Source organism: Hemiscyllium ocellatum, chromosome 10, assembly GCF_020745735.1.
Source record: "Hemiscyllium ocellatum isolate sHemOce1 chromosome 10, sHemOce1.pat.X.cur, whole genome shotgun sequence".
In the NCBI taxonomy this organism is placed as follows: Eukaryota; Metazoa; Chordata; class Chondrichthyes; order Orectolobiformes; family Hemiscylliidae; genus Hemiscyllium; species Hemiscyllium ocellatum.
Window position 1 is genome coordinate 57,172,693 of NC_083410.1, and position 23,588 is coordinate 57,196,280.

At 37.9% G+C, this 23,588-nt stretch overlaps 1 protein-coding gene across 3 annotated transcripts in view; it reads left to right on the forward strand.

Moving 5' to 3' along the window:
• sptbn1 (spectrin, beta, non-erythrocytic 1) overlaps positions 1 to 23,588 on the forward strand; it is a 298,918-nt gene that overhangs the window by 181,560 nt on the left and 93,770 nt on the right. For all 3 annotated transcript variants that reach the window (XM_060831503.1, XM_060831504.1, XM_060831505.1), the window contains one exon: positions 16,779 to 16,930. In XM_060831503.1, coding sequence (XP_060687486.1) covers positions 16,779 to 16,930 — 152 coding nt within the window. The remainder of the gene's footprint in view (positions 1 to 16,778; positions 16,931 to 23,588) is intronic.

The following is a 23,588-nucleotide window of genomic DNA, read 5'->3' on the forward strand; positions in this document are numbered from 1 at the left end:
CTCTAAGGAGCTCCAGCATATCCTGAGACTGAAGTAGCTCATCTCCAACAACCATTACCATCTTCTTCTGTGCGAAGTATGATTACAACCAGTGGAGAATTTTCGTCTAATTCATGTTGCTTTACTCAGGATCCTTGATGCCACACTCTGTCAAAGGCTGCATTTTAGGGCAATAACACTCATCTCAACTCTGGAGTGCGTCCATGTTTGAACCAAGGTTGTAAGAGCAGAAGATGGATGGCTCTGGCAGAATCCAAATTGATCCTCCATGCATAGTTTATTGTTGGGTAATTGTCATTTCAATAGATAGCACTATCAGTGACATCTTCATTTGCTGATGATTAAGAGTAGACTGATTAGGTAGTAATTAACCAGGTTTGGTTTCTCCAGTTTTTGTTTTGGACAGGGCAGGTTTGGGCAATCAAAGAATCCCTACTGTGGAGATAGAGGCCATTCGGCTCATCGAACATCTGCACCAGCATCCCACCCTATCTCCATAATCACTTATTTATCATGGTTAATCTACCTAATCTGCACATCCCTGGACACTATCAGGAGATTTATTATAGCCAATCCACCTAATCTGAACACCTTTGGTAATTTTCCACATTATTGGATAGATGTTTATACTGTAAACGAACTGGAGCGGCTTGACCAAGGTGTGACCGGTTCTGGAGCACAGGCCTTGATGTTATCCAGGTCCACGGCCTTTCTGGTATCCTCTGCTTTCAATTGTTTCTTGATATCATGTCGAGTAACTCAAACTGGCTAAAGATTGTCATCAGTGATACAGGGGACCTCAGAAGGTGATTGAGATACATCATGCAGTTGGCATTCCAATTGAAGAAGGTAGCTTTATATTTTTTGTACTAATGTGTTGATATCCCCCCATCATTTAGAATAAGGGTATTTGTGTAACCTCCTCATGCAGTTGTTGTTGTTTAATTGTGTCTCACCATTCATGACTGGATATGGCAGAACTGCAGAGCTTAGATCTGATCGTTTTGCGTCACTTAGCTCTGTCTATTTTGAGACTCTCCCTTTGATAAAAGAAATGTGTTGGGTGTAACACAAGCAGTGAATTCTATGTAGTTTATGGAAGGAATGTGTTTAATTGCCTCTTTCTGTTCTGTACTTTTTTGATACTGCTGAAAATGTCAGAGAAATAATTGACAAGCTATTCATAAAATCAAGAAGCACAGAAGGGAAACATGCAACCACTCATTCTTTTCAAACTCTTTGAAGAGCAATCAGTTTATCCCACTTCCTTGCTCTTTCCCCATAAATGCTGCAATTTTTTTTCTTTCCAAGTCTATATCCAGTTCTGTTTTGAAACACATTATTGAATTTGCTTCCCCCACTAAGGCATTCTTTCCAGATTATAAGAATGTTACATTATAAAAAGATCATTGCTCCCTTTTTGGCACTTAACCATAGGGCGTAGCATTAAGATATCAACCGTGCTGTCAGTGAAAAATTTCTCCACCTTTACTCATCAAAACTCCTCAATTTTGAACATCTCTATATATTATTGCTCAGACTTTTAATATAGGAGTTGGGACTTTATGTTGAGGTTGTACAAGACATTTGTGAGGCCTCTTCTGCAGTACTGTGTCCAGTTCTAGTTGCCCTATAATAGGAAGAATATTAAGCTGGAGAGGGTTCAGAAGCGATTTGCAATATGTTGCTGGGAATGGAGCATTTGAGTTATAAGGAGAGCTTGGATCGGCTGTGATGTTCACTGGAGCTGTATGGTGCAATTTAAGGAGATCCACAACTCCAGTCAATGCTGCAGAAATAAGTATAGGATATTGGAATATCTAGGTTGTTGATTCAACCTGAGGGGACTAATCATGAAGAAAGGATCAAACAATTAAAGATCTTGTTAGTTGAGTCCGTCATTAGGATAAAATATGTGAGAAGATGTACGCTGGACTACTGACCCATTATGCTTCATTTTACCTTAATTTACAAAATTGAAATCAGTTCCCATTCTGGTTTGGTATGGCTACTCGTTTATATACAATGGAAAGGCCCACCAGAATGATGATCAACATTGATTCCTTCCCATTTTGTAATTAGTGGTTTCTGAAACATTTATAATATGATGTTTTCTATATAATGGTGGGAAATTGGCTTGGTTTCTAAAGTTTTAAAATACTCACATGCAGGCTGGCATATTCAGTTTTCGAAAATGCTTTCTGTTATGGTAAATTGTTCCACTCTGCATTGCTTCTGCAGATAATATTTCTATAATCTATTTACAGTATAATTGCAATTATGTCTTTGCATGAAGTCAGAAAAATCAGTCTATGATGTTGCAATACTTTACCAGAAAAGTGGGGTTATGTTAAATATTTTGGAAATGCATGATTTTTAATGACCTCTAAAACAATGGGTGCTCTTTTTAATACTGAAATGAAAATTGTGCGTACAGTGCGAGATTGTGATATGCTTTCTTATTGATAGATGCCAATGAATTAAGGAGCATTCTATACAATATACTTTGTTTTTGCTTTAATAACAATGTAATTTAATAGTAGTTTAGAACTCGAATATAGTTCTGTCAACAGAGTTCTTATTTAACATGTATTTAGAGCAAATGGAAATGGATGATTTATTGCAGGATATGCTCCTTAGTTTTTCCCCAACATGTAGATGTTAAAAGTTCACAATTTGCTTCTTCAATGGGAAGTGACAAAGATAGCATTTGTGGCTTTGGTAATGTCTATTGTGGAAGTCTGTGCATTGTTTCCTGCAAATGTTTATATCCTGTGTACCTAAATACATCATTTATTCAATGATAAGTCTTAAAAAAAAGCCCTAGGAAAGGATACTTGGTAAGACCTTGCAGAGACTTTGTGATATAACATAATAATGAAAAACATCGCACTCATAGGCTTCTTATACTGTCAAATTGTCCAAGTGTATTCTGTGAATATATCCACATTGTGGAAAGACATTAACAACACAACACAATGCATTCATGCATTCAATGTTACTATGTTTATGCCTTAGAACTGTTTCATTTTTGGGAATGAACCTTTTGCAGTAACAGCTATGACTGTACAAGCTAAAGCTTGAAAAATTTCTGTGTTGTTATTGACACTTTTAAACACATCTCAGGACTTATGAAGTTCTCAAGATCTGGGAACTTGAGGCAGAATTTCAAGACATTATGTAGGTGAATACATTGTCAAAGTTCCTTTGAATTTATCCAAAAACATATTGGTTGTACACAATATGGAAGTATTAAAAATTCCATGAAAGCATGTTATGAGTTGACAAATATTAATCTGCTAAAAGATCTGAGTGACATTTAACATTTGATTCTGCAAAGTTAGAGGTGTTATCCCTTGACACTGCATCATGGTTTCATACATGGGAAAACAAAATTATAATCGCCAGTTATCTCAAGTCCCAGCTATCTCATCAGGTGGTTTTCATGGGACCTACTTTGAATCTGGTTTTGCTTTACAGGGTTCACAAAAGATGTGCAATCTATGGCAAAATAAAACAAGGTTTAATTGGTACTTTAACTTTAATTTAGGGGAATCGTAGAATATTGCAACATAGAAGCAGACTATTGAGCCCATTGTGCCTGTGTTAGTTCCTCACTGGATTGATAGTGCAATCCAGTGAGTCGACTTCCTGGCTGTTTCTCCATACCCCTATTTATGTTCTCCCTACAAGCATTTATCCAAATTTCCTTTTGAAATTTAATCGGATTCTGCTTAAACCATGCAAAAAGGATGCCTTTATAATGAAAAATCGCATCAGAGCGACCTCACAATTCAGATATTTACAGTAGGTTGCATTGCTCAATTTCCAGCTGCAAAATCGATTATGGAGCTTTGTGTATGTTAGACTCTGCACTCCTAAATCAAATTGCATTGAATTTGTTGCACATTCTCTATATGTAAACATTCAAACACATTGCCTTCCATTTTTCATCCCCTTCTCCATCATCTTCCCTTCCATTTGAACCTTCCTAAACAAGACTCTTGTTTTGTTTCCAAAATTAAATATACTTTGAATTGGCAATATCTGAATATGCATGAATAATTCCTAACTTACTTCGCCAAGTTGCTGTTGTATGTATATTACGTTAAACAAATTCTGCAGGAAGGGCTAGATTTCCTGAATTTCCTTAACTGACTGTATTGTCCAAGGACGCGTACTGCTCTTTGTTCTGAACTCAACCAGAATAAATGGTATTTCTGTCCCTAGAAGTGCATTAAATGTTGGTGTCCATTCTTGACACTTCTTTTTTAAAAATGCTGCCGTACTGAAATTAGTTATTTAGTGACTTGTATAAATTTGGTCATGCCTACATTCCAGTCAGTATTTAGATTTGCTTTTCTGTATGTGCTGGACAAATTAGAAATGTTAATTTCAAACTTAATATGAGCAAGGAGATGCTTGTAATATTTTCCATCAGTCACGTAGCATTCTGATTTCATTGCACTATTCCTGCAGATTCCATGAAGAATTTATTAAAAATTGAAATGTGATTGTATTCATCGTTATGAAACCATCCTCTGTAACAGGAAATGCCTAGCTAACCTCTTGCAGTTCCTGATATAATATATATATCCTATATACAAACAAATTCAGAAATGCAAAAACAGAAATTCCTGGAACATCTCAGCAGGATCTGTAGAGAGAAATCAGAGTTAAATTTTCAGGTACAGTGACCCATCGGAGGTTCAAACACTTCCCCCTCCCCTCTCTTGCAAACAAGAATGCAGAACAAGCAGTGACAGAATACAGGTAAGAGAGTGAGTGATTGCTGACATGGTGCAAGATAAGCTTTACAGCTGACAACTGCTAAGAGCTTCCAGTTGCTTGCCACTTCAACATGCCTCTGAGTTCCCACACTGACAGCAGTTTTCCAGCGAACCTCAGCGCAAGCTTGAAGGACAACATCTCACTTTTCCACTTGGGGACCCAGCAGTCTCTAGGACTTAACATTAAGTTCAATAACTTTATGGCCTAATTCCATACTTTCAAATTTCTATCAATTTCACACCCAACCTTTCTATGGCATATTTTGCTTTCAATACAACCTCTTCCTCAATGTCAGCAAAATTTAATGAGCTGATAATCAACTTCAGGAAGCAAAGAGGCGGGCATGCCCATACCTGCATCAGTGGATCTAAGGTGGACATGGTCGAGACTGTCAAGTTCCTAGGAATGATGATCACCAACAATCGGTCCTGAACCACCCACGTTGATGCAACAGTCAAGAAGCCACAACAACATCTCCTCTTCCTCAGGAGTCGAAGGAAATTTGGCATGTCCATAAGGATCCTCACTAACTTGTACCGATGCACCATAGAAAGCATTCTATCTGGATGTATCACGGCTTGATACGACAACTAGTCTGCTTTGGACCGTAAGAAACCATGGAGTTGTGAATACAGCTCAGACTATCACGTGAGCCAACCTTCTCTCCACTGACTCCATCTACACTTCTCATTGTGGAAAGACAGCCAACATCATCAAAAATCCCTCCCATGCTGGTTATAATCTCTTACAATCTCTCCCATCAGGCAGAAGATACAAAAGTTTAAACAAGTGTACCAATAGCAAGAACAGCTGTTATTAGACTTCTGAATGGATCTCTCAAATTTTAGATCTAATGTTGATCTTGCTTTTTGTGCATTTTGTTTTGTAGCCAGAACTTGTATTCCTCGCTGTTCAATTATCTTATGATCCTTGTATGTTGTGATCTGCCTGTAAAACAAAATGTTTCACTGTACTTAGGTACAAATGAGGATAATAAATCAAACCAAACTTTTCACAGGCACTGTTCCCTTTGGGATACTTTTTGTCCACTCCTCCTTCATTTCTCAACACTACCTCTCACTGTCACAGCACCTTCCCATGCAGTCACAGAAGGTGTAACACATGCTCATTTACCTTTTCCGTCCTCACTATCCCAGGCCCCAGTCACACCTTCTAGATCAATCAGCAATTTACCTGTGCTTCATTAAATCTAATCTACTGTATTTGCTGTTCACAGTGTAGACTCTTTTGCATTAGGGAGACGAAACACAACACAAAACTAGGTAATTCCATATGCTGGAAAATGGGTTTAGAATGGATAGATGTTTGACTAGCACAGACATGATGGATCAAAGATCCTCTTTCAATGTTTTTGGTCGATTGCAATAAAAGCTTTATTTCTCTTTTGGCATGTAGCTATATCACATCTTAATTAAATATTGTACTAGCTCAAATTAAGGAGAAAATCACAAGATTATTTTGACTGAAAGGAAGGAATTTTATTACCTTACCTGAGAAAAATAATAAACATGGTATCAAATGCAAACTCAATCACAGTTATGAATTTGTAAAAAGGAGACAGTTCTAGTACAGACAGGAAGAATAAAGAATATGAAATTCAAGAGTCCTTGTGGTGTTGTGGTTTTAAACCCAAGTGATCATGGTTGATGATTTTTGTCCTGAGCAGCAGCAAAATAATCTTTTGAGTTTTTGGTGAATGGTTGTTTCTCCAATTTGCTTTTTGCATCTAGTGTTATCTCCTGAGGCTGAACGAAACAACAGGAAAAGAGAGGGTCATACTTGCTGTTGCCATTCCATTTTTTGGGAGAGCAGCAGACGGGGAGACCAGTGTAGTTCATTTGCACATTTCCAAGTGTGTCTTTTTCAAGCAGGCAATCTTTCATGTCAAATATGTGCCATTTATCATGCAAGTACAAATCAAATCATAGTGCCAGGAATACAGTTCTATTCAATTTTATGGATTTTGCACATACTCCCCATATCTGTGTGGGTTTCCTCCCACAGTCCAAAGAAATGCAGGTTAGGTGGATTGACTTTGCTAAATTGCCAATAGTGTTTAGAGATGTGCAGGCTAGGTGGATTAACCGAGGGAGATACAGAGGAAGGATGAAGGGTGGGTGTGGATGGCATACTCTTTGGGGGGAGGGGTCAATGTGGAATCGATGGGCTGCATGGCCTGGTTTCAAATTGGAGGGATTCTATGAATCCATGAGAGTTTCTTGATGCTTGATTCAGCTGAAAAGTTTCAATGTCAAATTACAATATTAGTTTTGTTTTTTTTAAAATTCCACATTGCTTTCATGAGCTCACCTCAATCTGTGTTTGATTATTGCTGCTATTTTAGATCCATGTTTTTTTCTTTTTAAAACAACTTCCTCCATGAAGGCCTCTGTATTATAATCAAATTATGGAAGTTGGAAATCCGTACTTTATCATCCTAATTGGTTGAACAACTCAGAGGCCAAATCCTGATGCTATTGCTTTGAGAAAGAACCTTGGCAAAGCTTGCTCCTTCACCAGTCAGGTTCTCAACTCATAAATGAGCCCACTGTTCTGGTAGGAACTCTTATAATAAAACTCCAAATGACTTCTGCTCTCACCCCTTCCCTTTCTTTCCAGAAACACAATGGATTTTACCTTGTCCCAAACTTTCATTCTACCAGACTGTAGATTTAAGTAATCATTCTCCACTAGATCCACCACTTCCAGTTGATGGTATCACAAAACTAATCTACCTGCCCGCTTCCTTTTCAGCATTTCAAAGAGACTTCTTTGAGACTCCCTGGTCCACTCCTTATTCCCACACAACAGCCACCCTTTTCTAATAGAATATTCCCATGTGAATTTGCAAAGTTGCCATTTTAACTCCTCATTTGCCTAATGTTCCTTTGAAGTGAAACAATGATTTGCTTCAATTTCACATCTTTACTGCTCGCAATGTGGTCTTCTCTACTGAGACGAAATACCAATTTGCTTCTATTCAGTTCACAAGGGGTGAACCCAAGCTTCCAAGGTGGCACAGTGGATCAGTGGTTAATATTGCTGCCTCACAGCACCAGAGACCTGGGTTTGATTTCATCCTCGGACAGAATTCCCCCTCTGTGTGGAGTTTGCACCTTCTTCTCCCCATGTCTGCATGGGTTTCCTCTGGGTGCTCCAGTTTTCTCCCACTGTCTGAAAATGTGCAGGTTAGGTGGATTTTTTTTTCAGTTTATTCATTTGTGGGATGTGGGTGTGGTTAGCATTTATTGCCGGTCCCTAATTGCCTTTTGAGAAGATAGTGATGAGCTGCCTTCTTGAACTGCTGCAGTCTACCTGCTGTGTGCTAAACCATAATGCCATTAGGGAGCGAATTCCAGGAGCTTGAACCAGTGACAGTGAAGGATTTAGTGATATATATCTAAGTCAGGATAGTGAGTGGTTTGGAGAGAATATTGAAGATGGTGGTGCTCCCATTTGTCTCCTGCCCTTGCCCTTCTAGATGGAAGTGATCATGGTTTTGGTAGATGCTGTCTGAGGCTCTTTAGTGAATTTCTGCAGTGAATCTTGTAGATAGTACATATTACTGCTACTGAGCATCGGTAGTGGAGGGAGTGGATGCTTATGGGTGTAGTACCAATCAAGCTGGCTCTTTGTCCTGGATAGTGTCCAGCTTCTTGTGTTGTTGGAGTTACTCTCATCCAGGGAATTGGCGAGTGTTCCATCTCACTCCTGACTTGTGCCTTGTAGATGGTGGACAGACCTTCGGGAGTCAGGAGGTGTGTTCTTTGCTGCAGTATTCCTAATCTCTGACTTGCTCTTGTATCCACTATGGTGAGTCTGGTTGAGTTTCTGGTCAATGATAACCCCCAAGATGTTGACAGTGGGGGCTTCAGTGATGGTGATACTTTTGAATGTCAAGGAGTGGTGGTTAGATTGTCTCTTGATGATGATGGTCATAGCCTGGCATTTGTGTGGCACAAATGTTACTTGCCACTTTTCATCCCAAGCCTAGATATTGTCTAGATCTTGTTGCATTTGGACCATGAACTGCTTCAGTTTCTGAGGTGTCTTGAATGAGGCTGAACATTGTGCAATTATTAACGAACATTCCCACTTCTGACCTTATGATGGAGGAAAGCTCATTGATCAAGCAGCTGAAGATGGTTGGGTGAAAGAAACGACCCTGAAGAACCCCTGCAGAGATATCCTAGGACTCCAGATGACTGACCTCCAACAACCACAAATATCTTCTATGTATGACTCTAACTACTGGAGAGTTTACCCCCGTATTCCCATTGATTCCAGTTTTGCTAGGGCTCCTTGACGCCACACTTATTTAAATACAGCCTTGATGTCAGGGCTGTCACTCTCACCTCACCAATGGAATTCAGCTCCTTTGTCCATGTTTAAACCAAGGCGTAATGAGGTCAAGAACTGAAAGGTTCTGAGCAGAAACCAAACTGGGTGTCACTGAACAGGTTATTGCAGAGCAGGTGTTGCTTCATAGCACTGTTGCTGATGTCAGGAAAGTGGTGAAAGGCGTCGAAAGTAGACTGATGGGATGGTAAGTGGCTTGATAGGATTTATCCTGTTTTTTTATGTACATGACATACATGGGCAATTTTCCACATTGTTGGATTGATGCCAGTGATTGGCCATATTAAATTGACCATAGTGTACGGGGATATGTAGATTAAGTGGATATAGAGAGTGGGTGAATCTGGGTGGGATGCTGTTCGGACGGCCAGTGTAAACTTGATGGGCCAAATGGCCTGCTTCCGCACTATGGAGGTTTCTATTATACATCTGGGTGACCTGTCAATTTAATTTGTTATCCTCCCCTCTCACTCTGATCCCTCTTTGAACAAGGATCAATGTAAGTTTTAAAAAAAGTTGTCTTTCTGTAGCTACTTTACAAACTTAGGCTCAATTTTGAATTAGCAATTTCACATTGTAGCCTCATTTATTCTTAAATGAAGGCATTGATGAGGACATGAAAGTAAATTTGAAAAAAAGTGAACTGACAAGTTAGGCTAATGAATAAGCCAATAGAGTTGCAGTGGCAGACATAGAGCAGATATACTCCAATAAAAAATAAAAATTTCTAAAGAAAGAAACACTAGTCGTACTTAACTAAAAAAGCTAAAGCTAGTATTAAGGTTAAAGAGAAAGCATATACAGAGGAACCTTGATTATCCATACGAAATTGGCAGCAGTATTTTGTCAAGGTAATCGAATGTTCGGATAATTGAATGCCGGATAACACAGTTTAGCCAAGCATCAGGAAATTGCGATCTTCCTGGGATAATCCAAAATTTGGATAATCGAATGCTGGATAATTGAGGTTTCTTTGTAATTGTGGAAAGAAGAGTGGCAGATCAGAGGAAAAAGTAGCAACACGTGCCTAAAAGATTGAGGAGGAGGAAAATGTTAGAGTGCAAGAGAAAGCTAGCCAGAACATAAAAAATAGAGTAAGAGTTTCCAAGGGTATTTAAAAACGAGATGACAAAGGGAGTATAGGTCTTATGGGAATTGATAATGGGAAATAGCAGAGAAATTAAATAAATATTTTGCAGGATCTCATCATGGTGGGTATAAGTAAAAATCCCAGAAATAGTTTTAAATCCACTGCAAATCAGAAAATAGTTAAAAGGTACGGAACAAGTACAGTCAAGTAATCAGGAGCATAAGTTGCATTATTGCAATGAACGTGAAGTACACAAATAATGCAGTCTCAGTACACTTATAAAAAGTTTGGTCAGATCGCACTTGAATTTTTGTGTGCAGTTTCAGTCTCCACATTTTAAGGAAAAGTATACTTACATTAGAGGCAGTGTATTAACTCATGGGATGAAAGGATTGTCTTATGAAGAAACACTAACTAAATTCTGAGTGCATTCTCTGGATTTTACAAGAGTGAGAGATGATGCTCTAATTAAAGCTCATTAACCTGAAACCTTAATTTTTTTCTTCTTTCCCTAGATTCTGCCAGACTTACTGAGTACTTCCACTGAAAAGTTTTGATAAATTTGCTGCAAATTAGTTTCCCCGAGCTGGGGAATCTGGCAGACTGGCAGAGTCGAACTGGACAGATAGTTGGTGTCTCAGGAAGTCGAGAAATATGGGGAGAGGACAGGAAGGTAGAGATGAAACTGAAGATTACTTGTGATAGTGCAGAATGGCAGAACAGGCTTGATGGACCTTATGGTTTACTCCTGCTTCTAAATCTTGCGTTGTTTTGTTCAACCTCACCTCCTGATCACAGACCTTCCAATTTGTCCTTCCTCAGCTTTTCAACACCTCCGTTCTAGCTTAAAACCTGTTAAATCTTTAAATTTCTCCAGCTTTGATTTTAAAAAATCAAAAGGATTTATTGTTTCTCCTACACAGGTACTTTATTGTCAGTATTTTCAGTTATCATTTCAGATTTGCAGAATTTGCAGCATTTGCTTTTGAATTGCATTTGTATTTGCTTTTGTACTGGGTGTTCTGCTGTTATTGTGCTAAACTATATATTGTAAACTGCTGATTTTATATTTGATACTCTAAATGCTTAATGACCACTCTTGGTCTTTACTTTGTCTCTTGCACGCATCCACCTGCCTACTCACTTATCCCTACCTGCACACATGTATATATGTTCATGTACACATGCTTACCTGCTTGAGACTTGGTTGGACTGCTTAAATATAATGTTATGCTGTGATAAAGCTTTTATTGGTTTCGTAGTTTTTCTATCTATATGTTATGTATAAAGTGCATCATCAGAACTATATCAATTTGATCACGAGGATAATTGTATCAGTTCACTTTCGTAAAAGGAAATGAGGCACTATAACTGACAAGTGAAGCAAAGGTTTTAAAAGTAACTGCAATTATAAAGCTTCTCAAAACTAACAGTCTAAAATTTTGTTTCATACTGTGTTCAAGCACAATTGATAGGATTATATGCAAGATTTTTGTATTCATATTTTAATGTCATTTTTGGTTCTGATATTATGACCCTAATGTTGGGAATCTCAAAATACAATATTGCATCGTATGATCTAATTAATTTTTAGCATCAGTTTTCTTTTTTAAAATAAGTCTGTTTGCTGGCTGCTTCTACAATACACAGTCTTCTGAAGGGTGTGAAAGGAGCAATAAAATATACTTGTACGTTTAAGTTTTCCCTTTTTCATTTTATTTCTACAGATCTTCAGGGAGGGAGAAGATAGGTTATGAATTAGGTTAACCAAATAACAACCACATTTTGTGCTAATGATATTGATGCAGTAACTGAAATCCTTAATGTGGTAACTCTAAACTGTGTGCTATTTCCGTCAAGAGGAAACTTCCTTTTGTGTTACTTGAAGATAACACTCAGTGACTACTTATTATCAATGCAAATGTTCGTGCAGTTTCCTTTTTCCTGTGTTAGTTCTTCATAGAATATGTTCTGTTTCTTTGCCCCTGGGAAAACATTCACATAAATATGCAAGATAAATAACACCCCACCTATATCTTGTAGTTTTCCCCTGAGTTTCTTGAATAACTAAAATAAAATACTATTTATTCAAAAGTTTCTTAAGTGACAGTGGGAACTTTTAAGATGAACAGATTTGAGTCATGTTGACAGCTGTTCATATACCCTATCACACTTAATAGCTGACTAGTTCTAAGGTCTTAAAAGTTTGACTTTAGATGTGCAGTTTGCCAGTGATGTCAAAATGATCCTGATGTCATATTATGCAGTAGATGCCTTTAATATATCAAGGAGAAATAATAATTCAAACAAACATTTAATCTTTACATTTATTATCCTTTTTAATACTTTTTAAAAAATAGTGTAGCATATAAAGAGAAAGGTAGAGTTTGAATGTTATATTTCATAAATGACGCAGTTTTGTAACTTGTCTTTCACAATTAGTCAATTAGCTGGCTGACACTTGTCTCTCGTCATGAAAACAAGGTCAGTATAAAGAGTATTCAGCTTATGCCAGCTGTTGATTTATTTGCAGGTGTGGTTGAGGAAAATGTATTTAGCACTCCAGAACTGAGACCATTCTATTAATATTCTGATTTACAGCTACTAGTACTTGTGTCTATTTAAAAAAAAGTACTTAACCAATGATACACACAGCATTCCTAGAACCAATAAAAAGCAATATTACATGCTTTTGGGTATAGCCCATTTTATGTTTAGCCACAGCACTATTGTTCTGTAATTAGTTTTAAAATTAATTTTTTATTTCTATTTAATTCAGGTAATAGAATAGATTTTCAGTGTCAGACCTACTATGGAATGCTTAGATTGAAAAGCTAATTTATTTGTTTCTCAGGCCTCAGTTGAAGCTCACTTGGTGCATTTTTTGTTGCTTGGCAGCACTGTTTGAATTATTGTCAAAACAATGGTACTTGTGTGGCCCATAAATATTCTAAGCATATCACTCCTCCATTGGCTTGAAAAAGCAGCAGAATTTGCTATGCAGTAGTTTAAAAAGAAATGTCTTTTAAGGGGCTCGGGCTTTGATCAGATTTAAGCATTGTGTTAAATGTGTGAGGAAACTGCTATTTATAAAATGCATAGACTACACATGCATTGCAAGTCTGTCAGTAAGGACTGTAATTGCTATTTTTGAGCTCAACTATGTTTGATGTGAATTTCTATTTCAGTGGTACCACCCATTACCCTTTTCAATTCTAATTACTAAATCAATCATAGCGCAGAGATCAGCTGTAGCCATGAAAGTTAATTTGCAATCAGAAGCATTGAAATGGGAGGGATCATAAGATACATTCTTCTTGTGCATTAAACTTGATTTCCCTAATTTTTAACTTCCTTAGCTAAGGTGTAAGGATTCTGGTTTTATTAAAATCCAACTAAAAATGCTAAATTTCAAAATGAAATTGATAACAGTAAACACTAGAAATCAAGGTACAAAGCATTCTTTGAAAATGAACTCCTGCTTGCATGATTGTGACGGGAACTTGGGACCAAGGGGTTCATTCTATACATAGTTGCTTGTCTACATTAATTATGTGTTTACTGACTCAGCTATGCCAGATTCATTATGAATCTATCAAATCTCAGACGCCATGTGAACCAAAAACTGCAGAAGAATTTGCTAGAGATTACTCTAATTTTAACATCATGATATGAGAAATCAGAAAATTTTGACGCAGGAGTCATAAATATAGCAATAATTCTAATCACAGGAAACATTGCAATATATAGTTAACGTGTTGAATTTCCAAATGTAACCCATGATGAAAGACATGTGATCCTAGTGTCCTTTGTTAAGACATTGGTTCAAAAACTAGTATGAAGCTGAAGATGTTGAACCTGCATTTGCCCATGCCGTTTTTAGATTAGAGTTGGTCTAAGTCATGGTAATTTTTTTCTCCCTGAGGTCCAGTGCTTAAATTGACTCCTTGCTATGATGTAAAGTGAGAGACTAATTTGAATTGATTAAATGCCTCAGATATGTTAGAATCCACCATTTTCTGTACTTGGCATTCAATGGCACTAGAAGATTTAGAAGTTGATCCTTATTTTGCTATCTATTGCAGTCCTGATCCAGAATCTGTTTCTACATTTATGAACAATGAATTCGAGTAACATCAGAAGATGTAGGATGATTTACCTTATTTTTAAAATCTGAAAGTACATGAAAGCCTAAACCGAACGTACAGCTTGTTGCAAATTAGAAATTAATGTAAATCTGCTATTGTATTTCTGGCCTTATCTTTAAGAGCAACCAACCCTCCACTTTGAACTTACATTGTAATCAGTCTCTCAGCAAGCCAGTTGGAAATTAGACTAAGCTATGTAATGTCTGCACAGACAGCTGTGATTGTTTAGTGTACATGTATAAAATATTGACTGATAAAGTGATGTTAGATATGATTTTTGCATGCTCTTATCATGATGTACCTTACATTATATAGTACTTTCAAATAAACATACTTTTCAAGCAATTCACAGACCCCATATTACAGGAGTTACAAAACATTGAGCATTGCACATTACTTGGTTTAGACAGATTGGCAGTTAAGAAAATCCAATTTTTAAAAAATTGTTCTAGTCTTAGTAAATCTAGTGAATATATTAGAGACAAAAGAAATGCAGTTGCTGGAAACCTAAGTAGACAAGCAGGAGACTGGGAGAACAAAGCAAGCAAGGCAGCATCAAGAGGTAGAGAAGTTGAAGTTTCAGGTGTAACCCTTCTTCAGGACTTGGGGTGAGTGTAGAGGGAGCTGCAGATAAAATGGGTGGCAGAGAGAGGGTGGTGAAATGGGGATAGATGAAGGTAGGCAGTGGTTAGAAACCAAAACTAATTGCAGATACTGTGGTTAGAGACAAGTGTCAGAAATAAACATCATAGCACCAATATAAAGTGATCCTTTTTTTTACAGTACCAAAGGTGTCTGAGGTATATTTTGTTTACTATTTAGCAATCTTTCACAGAATGGTTCTTCATGAGCCAACCAGAAAGGATTGAAGCTTCACATTTCCATAATTCTGATAAGATGATGGTTTATTTGCAAACTGAGATCGAGTCACAGAGATAAAAAGCATGGAAACATGCAGACCAGATATCCGAAATAAATCTAGCCCCATTTGCCAGCATTTGGCCCATATCCCTGTAAACCCTTCCTATTCAAATACCCATCTAGATGCCTTTTAAATGTTGTAATTGTACTAGCCTTCACCACTTCCTCTGACAGCTCATTCCATACATGTACCACCCTCTGTGTGAAAAAGTTGCCCCTTTTAAATCTTGCCCCTTTCATCTGAAACCTGTGCCCTCTGGTTTTGGACTCCCTGTCCCGGGAAAAGACTTTGTATATCTACCCTAGTCATGTCCCTCGTGATTTTATAAACCTTTTTATAAGGTTACCCCTCAGCCTCTGATGCTCAGGGAAAATAGCCCAAGCCTACTCAGCCTCTCCCTATAGCTCAAACCTTCCAACCCTGGCAACATCCTTGTAAATCTTTTCTGAACCCTTTCAAGTTTCACAGCATCCTTCCTGTAGCAGGGAGAACTGCTCCCTCATCAGGCACTTCGAAAGCTAGTGCTTCAAAATAAACCGGTTGGACCATTACCTGGTGTTGGGTGATTTTTAACTTTGTCCACCCTAGTCCAACACTGGCTCCTCCACATCACAGTTTTCCAATAGTAGCCAAATCAATGTCTTGTACAGCTGCAACATGACCTTCCAAGTCCTATATTCCATTCACTGACCAATAAAGAAAAGCGTACCAAACGCCTTCATCACTGTCCTGTCTACCTGCAACTCTACTTTCAAGGAGCTATGAACCTGCACTCCAAGGTCTCTTTGTTCAGCACACTCCGCTGTTTTTTTTTACCATTAAGTGTATAAGCCCTGCCCTGATTTGCTTTACCAAAAATGCAAAACCTCAGATTTATCCAAATTAAATTCCAGCTGCCACTCCTTGTCCATTGGCCCATCTGCTCACGATCCTAATGTACTTTGAGGTAACCTTCTTTGCTGTCCACTACGCCCCCAATTTTGGTGTCATCTGCAAACGTACAAACCATTCCTATGTTCACCTCCAGATCATATATAGAAATGTCTAACTGCTTCTGGGATTTACTTTTTGTAGAAGTAATGAAAAGGTTATATTCTGAGAATATATACATGCAGGAGTGCTGTTTGAACTGATATCAGGGACTTAGTGCCTGTCAGTAAGGCAAAATGTGGAATTGGAGTGTTTTTCAGTCAGAGCTAGCCTCTGGTGGGAAACTGATTAAATTTCAGATTTTCACTTGAATGATCCCTGAATTGAGATGACTTACAGCTAGCTGGGTCAGATAAACTGTGGGCCTAATTTGGAATGCCCACAGCAGCCATCATTTGAGGGAACTGAGATGTTACAGAGAAACCTGGAAATACCTGTTTTGCAGGCTTAATGACAAGCAGTCCTTTGAAATGATGAACAATGATTAAACGAGCATTTTGGTTGTTTTCATTTACAGATGAACGTGAAGCTGTTCAAAAGAAGACTTTCACAAAATGGGTAAACTCACACTTGGCACGGGTGTCTTGCAGAATCACAGATTTGTACACAGACTTGCGCGATGGCCGAATGCTGATCAAATTACTTGAGGTGTTGTCAGGAGAAAGACTTGTAAGTATTGAATTGCCAAAAAACCAATAATATGTTCTATTTTTCTCACAATGCTTGTAAACTATGGAAGAATATGTATATTAAATTAAAATTTGTACATAAATTGCAGCTTCAGATGTAACCTTTTGAGAAGGAAAGAATGGCTTTAATTACAGCAACAGTTTTGCTTTAGGCTGAAAGTAATTTCATTATTTATTAAAAGTTATTCTGACTAGTAAAAATATTTAAGTGATTTATTTTTAAAAAACGAATATTCATTGGCTTTCTGGAGATGATGTCCTTTAGCTCAGTTGACTGGGAAGGTAGAATGTGGCACAGAATAATGTCAACAGCATGAACTTGATGCTTATATCAAGTGAGGTATTACTTGTATCTTGCTCCTCCCCTTACCGCTTTTGTGATATCATGGCATCATCCATTATTAACAAATCTTGGATTTTGAAGATGCTACTGAAAATATCTCTTTATTTTACGTTGTTTTTAATCATGTATTGAATAGAACAAGTACCATTGTTAAAATCAAGGCTTGTGGAAAGGGTTGCTACAGTTTTTAAAAGGAACCTTCCAATGTGTATTGCTGTAAATGTTGTTTTACATTGCTGTTATACAAGTAATAGTGTGGAGGTTACTGCAGCTGAGCTGGAGCTAGGGATATGTACAAAGGAAGATTAAGTCAGTAACAAATAGCTGTTTGATCGGTGGGGTGGTGACAAGTCGCTGATGATCTTCTGCCTGCCAATAACTACATAATTGGCTCATGTAGCTGAATAACTTGTGGTGTGAATGTTAAGATGAGAAGCCATTGGACCTTCAGAAAGGTTTCTGCCCGTACTCTACAGTAAAAGAAAACACCCATAGCCTGAAGAAAGTCAGTTTATTTTCCCTCATGAATTGCTGTAAAGTGTTGTCTTTAGTCAGTAATTCAGGTACCGTATAATTTGAGAATGAGTTGTACCTCCTGCAAGAAAATGAAAAAACACTAGGGGAAAGAGATCAATGAATAGCAAGCCCTGATAAGTCAAAAGGATAACCTCAGTAAACCCCATGGACAGGAACAATTAAACTGTCTTTCCAGCTTGTCCCTCCACCTATTTTTGTCTGTTTATATGTGTCCACATGCATGTAAGGAGAGTTTTATAAGGAATTTATATGTTGATGGTTCTTAGTTTTTCCTGTAGCTATAAACAATTTACAGTATTTGAAATAAATAATAACCTCTAAGTGCAGAAACCTGGTCCTATGCTTTCTATTAAACTGGGTGTAAAAGACAGGTAAACTTGTGAGTTTTGCATTCTTTTTGATTTCCAGAGGACCACTCCAGTGAGATATGATACTACATCAAGAGAGTGATGCAAAAAGAGCTCAGTGTCATCATTTTCTTTTTGCTGCTAAAATCTTGAATAAAAGCTCTTAGCATGGCCATTGCTGAGCTCTGGTGCCATGTTTTATATCTGGTGTGCTTTAATAAAATATGAACTTAAAAATGTTACATTTGAGATGTAATATTTATCAGACTAAGTCCATGTGTAGCACTGGCCTTACAGGTTTCAGCTATTCGAAGAATCCTACAGAAATCTTAGACGTGAGATTGCTTGAGGGAAGAAAGCTATTCCAAATGCATAAATAAAATTATTAATAGTTATTGTGCCATCATTTAAGGTCATCACAGTTATTACTTTTAATTGTCCTTGTTTATGATTTAAAAAGTTTAAATTTGAAACTTGGGAACAGATCTTGAGATTGAAAGTTGGAGGTGAAAGGCAGGACCAATCACACCACTATGGTCCCATCTCTGTCAGGCTGCCAAAAACAGGATTTTCCCAATGGAAGGGACCACTTTGTGCCAGAGTTAGGCAGACACAAAGCAGGATGGCACTGGAGCAGGCCTACCAACCAGAACTGGGCATCTCACCATATCCTCCCAGCATCAGGCTGCTCAGCTACCATGAGATCCTACACAAGGTCTAGTACCCAATTTCCTCCTTTGGGAAATTGCTGTAAGGAATCTTCGCTAACCACCATCTGCAGACATACACGAAGGTTGCTGGCTAAATGAGAATTATCCTCCAGTGCTCCTGTGACTGGAAAGCTTGAGACATTTTGTTGATACCTGGGAAAGCTTGAGACATATCTCAAGAAATTCTATGTATCATCTGATGAGCCACTGCATAAACATGAGCATTCCCCCAGGCGGTAGGCATCTTGAACATAGAGGTAGCCATTCCTAGACAGCAGCTGCACAAGTCTCTGCATCAAAATGCCAAATACTTACCTTTTAACATGCACTCTTCTTGACTCTCATCTCTCTCCTGAGAGACCAAATATTTTTTAGGTACCCTAGAGTCCCTACTTGAAGATTGGCTTCGATCCCAGTAGTTAGAAAAAGAATGCAGTGGACTATGTATGATGGGAAGATCTGCTTTATCAAGGTGTAGCTTTCTTCGAAGCGAATGATGAACAAAGAAGAATGAGAGCAAGAAGAAAGTTCAAGAAAGCACACAACCCCTTGTCGACCATTGATTGACCATTAAATTTGACTAATGAACGACTCCCTGTGTGGAATATGGATTTAGGTTATTTTGATGCTGTTTGTTCCTTAGACTTTTACTTCCATTTTCCTTCACCTCTGCATTTCACTGACCTCACTCCGGTCTCTTAAGGCAGCTTTCTTTTTCTTCCATTTTTCTTTTTTTCTTCTTTCCCCTCCTTAGAGGGATAAGCATCTCTCTCCAAAGAAACACAAAGAATGTTTCTTAAGTTATAAACTAATATGATTGTAAAATCATTCATATATTTGCCTTTCATAGTATTCCTTGTAGATTTTGGATGAACTCATTATGTAGCTCTCAAAGGATATATTATTGCTGTAAATATTCCTTGTCTTCAGTCACATTATAAATTGTAAAATGGGTAATGTTAAAATGGGCTCAATTTTTAAGAATGCAAGCTAATTGATTAAATATTCTGGCCTTGTTTCTCATGAACTCCAGCGCCTTCCAACATGTGGTCATATCATGTGGTACACACATGCAATAAAAAAATCTTTGGAATTTTGTTTTCCTTCACAAAATGTTCTAGTGTCTTTAGCAGTCACCTGAATGTCTACAGATCTTCTTGCCAAACAATGCCAGCATTCAATACTCCTTTAATTGCAGTGACAGCATAGTTCATGCATTGACGCTCAAACGTGGAGTTTGAACAGTCATCTGAGACGTTACATTGCTATCAACTGAGACAATTTAAATGGCTATTGTTGAATCCTGCTTTGAAAAGGAATAAAGATTACTATTTAACCAGTTATTGTTTCAGTAACATTGTGTTGCAGATTGCTATCTGTGTGATTGAATGAATTATTGTTTTTTTTATAAAATTTAGTAGGGTGGTGTTTAATTGTGAATCCAGAAATAAGGATCTCATGCAGCCAGAATAATTCCAACTTTTTTGATTGGTCCAACCAAATACTGAGGCAACTGAAGTCATTATCTTCAGTATCTGTTGCAAACCTTGTTACCAGCTATCAACTCTATTTTTCTTCACAGATAGATAATTGCCTTCTTGTTTGACCCATAGCTGAGCTTCTAACCTCATACTGTCTTGATCGCCAATATTAATATTAGTGTTCAACTCATTAGTTGGACTTGCATCTTGTCCTCTTATCCATCCCTGTATTAGCTCTTTGTTTGAGTTGAAAATGTGTTGCTGGAAAAGCGCAGCAGGTCAGGCAGCATCCAGGGAGCAGGAGAATTGACGTTTTGGGCATGAGCCCTTCTTTAGGAACGAAACATCGATTCTCCTGCTGCCTGACCTGCTCTGATCTCCAACATCTGCAGTCCTCACTTTCTCCTTAGCTCTTTGTTTGACAACAGTTTGATTTTAAAATTTTTGTTCTTGTTTTAAAGTCTCTACACAGTTTCTCTTCTCCTATCTCTATAACCTCCTGCTATCCCTACAACTTGTGATCTTTTGTGCTGCTATATGTTTGGATCTCCTGCATACCTTGATTTAATGAGCATACAATTTAAGACTGTGCCTTGACTTGATTATGTTCTGAGCTCTAGAATTTCCTCCCTAGAACTTGTCCATCTCTCCATCACACTTCTCTTTAAAGACTCTCCTTAAACGTATCTCTTTGCCTATCTGAATTATTTTCTAAGAAGAAATCTGTTAATTGTTTTGAGAATTAATATTTCCCTTGTTAATTTAATCTAGAGTAATGTTGGGAATAAAAGGGGAAGGTATTGTGATCAGTGAAAAACAAAGTATTTGCTGCTGACCTTTAAAAAAGCAGTCCATAAAATTTCTGAGCCCTGGATTAGTTGTTAGAAATATCTCTTTGAATCTTGCACCAAGTCAAAGAGTGTCAAGTTGAAAGTAAGCATACAGATGCAGCAGGTGGTGAGGACGACAAATAGTATGATGGCCATCATAATGTGGATTTGGGTACAGGAGCAGGTGTTTCTTGCTGCAGTTGTACAAGGCATTGGTAAGACCATACCTGGAATATTGTGTGCGTCTTTGGTCTCCTTACTTGAGCAAGGATGTTATGACTATGGAGAGAGTCCTGGGTATAGCAAGATTGGCGTTTGGGAAGAGACTGGATGATTTAGAACTATATTCGCTACTAGAGTTTAGAAGAATTGGGAGGGAAGCTCATAGAAACCTGTAAAATTCTAATAAAATTTGACACGATAGATGCAGAAAGGATGTTCTCAATCATTGAGGAGTGCTGAACCCAAGGTCAAAGTCTTCAGGATAAAGGGTAGCCCTTTTAGGAAAGAGACGACAAGAGATTTCTTCACCCAGAGAGTGGTGAGCCATTGGAATTCTGTGCCACAAAGTGGTGAGGATGAAATATTTAATGATCTTAAGAAGGAGATAGATTTTATTTCTTGAGGCTAAAGGGGTCAAAGGGCGTGAGGAGAAAATGGGAACGGGGTACTGAATTGACTAATCAGACATGATTGTATTGAATGGCAGAGCAGTCTCCAAAGGGCTAAATGGCCTATTCCTGCTCCTATATTCTACGGTTCGAAGTTTTGTAAACTGCTGGTATGATGAAGTATTTTCAGAGAGCAAACCTGGAAGTTAAAAACTCTGAATCTTTCAATTTTAATTTTAAAAGAATATAGATGATCAGGATATACACATGGATTAAATACAAGCTCATATAATTATAAATCACAAAATAAATATTTGCATTTCTCCAACTAAGGATTTGAAGATGGGAGCACGCAAAATGAAGTTGTTTTCCATCAACCACCCACTCTCCCCAGAACTGTAAACTTTTGCAAGCATAGAGGAAGGATCAGGTGGACCACCTACTTTGGGGCCAATTGATGGATACTAAAGTGCCTCATCTTGTCTATTGACCATCAATAGACTCAAGGGTGGGTAAACTGCCCAACTCTTACCTTAGAGGAGGGCTTATGAAGGGCTTATACCCGAAACATCGAATTTCCTGTTCCTTGGCTGCTGCCTGACCTGCTGCGCTTTTCCAGCAACACATTTTCAGCAACTCTTACCTTATCCTTGTACAACCTTACAATGATTTCACCCTTCCCGATACTTAACTGGAGGAAATTTCTTCACATGCTGTATCAGTTGGTTAAGCAATGTGATCGCAACAATAGAGAAATAGAAGGTTCTGATGAAGAGTCACTGAATTCCAAAGATTAACTCTACTTTCTGTCCACAGATGCTGCCAGACCTGAGTTCCCCAGCAATTTCTGTTTTGTTATAGAGTTGTCAAGTAAAGTCAGAGTACATGTGAAAACTAATGCTTTGCTTTTATGATATCAAGAAGGAACAGCATGTAAGTGAGAAAAAGGAGAGGACCAGGTATAGATCCAACGGAACGCCAGATGTAATGGTGTAAAAGCAAGAAGAGAAGTCATTCAAAGTGTTTTTTTTCTATATTCCAATAAGAATGGAACTGGGTGAATATATTTGCTATGAAAGGAGACAAATGAAGTAGTTGAAAATCATTGGAACTATGATAGCCTATGGAGCTCCCATATAGGTGTCTTGTAGCTGAAATTATTGACTTCCAACACTCTCAATCGTCTTCCTTTGTGCTCAAATGCTACATTTTTGTCAAGGGCAATCACGTTGAATTTTCCTCTTGAGCCCATCTCTTTTGCCCGTGTCTGGACTGAAACTGCAGTGAAGTCAGGAGCTGAGTGGAACTGGCAGAAACCAAACCGCTTCACTGAGCAGGTTATTGCTGCACTGTCAATAATCCATTGCTTCAATGATAATTAAATCTTGACTTATAGGGTGATAGTTGGCCAGGTTGGATTTGACCTGCTGTTTGTGGACACGATAATTTTTCATAATCCCAGATAGATATCAGTGTTGGATTTGTACTAGAACCACATAGAACACTATTTTTCAGAACTTTTGGTGGAAATTTCTCACTTACAAGCATGTGAATTAGGAATAGGAATCGGCCATTCAGCTCCTTCAGGCTGCCCTGTCATTTAATAAGATCATGGCTGGTCTGATTGTAATGTCAAATTAATATTCCGACCTGTACCGATTACAGCCCTCCCCTCCTTGCTTTAACATAAATAAATCATCTATCCCAACCTTAAAAAATATTCAAGGTTTCTGTTTCCACCAGCTTTTCGTGAAGTGAGTTCCAAACACTAATCTCTGA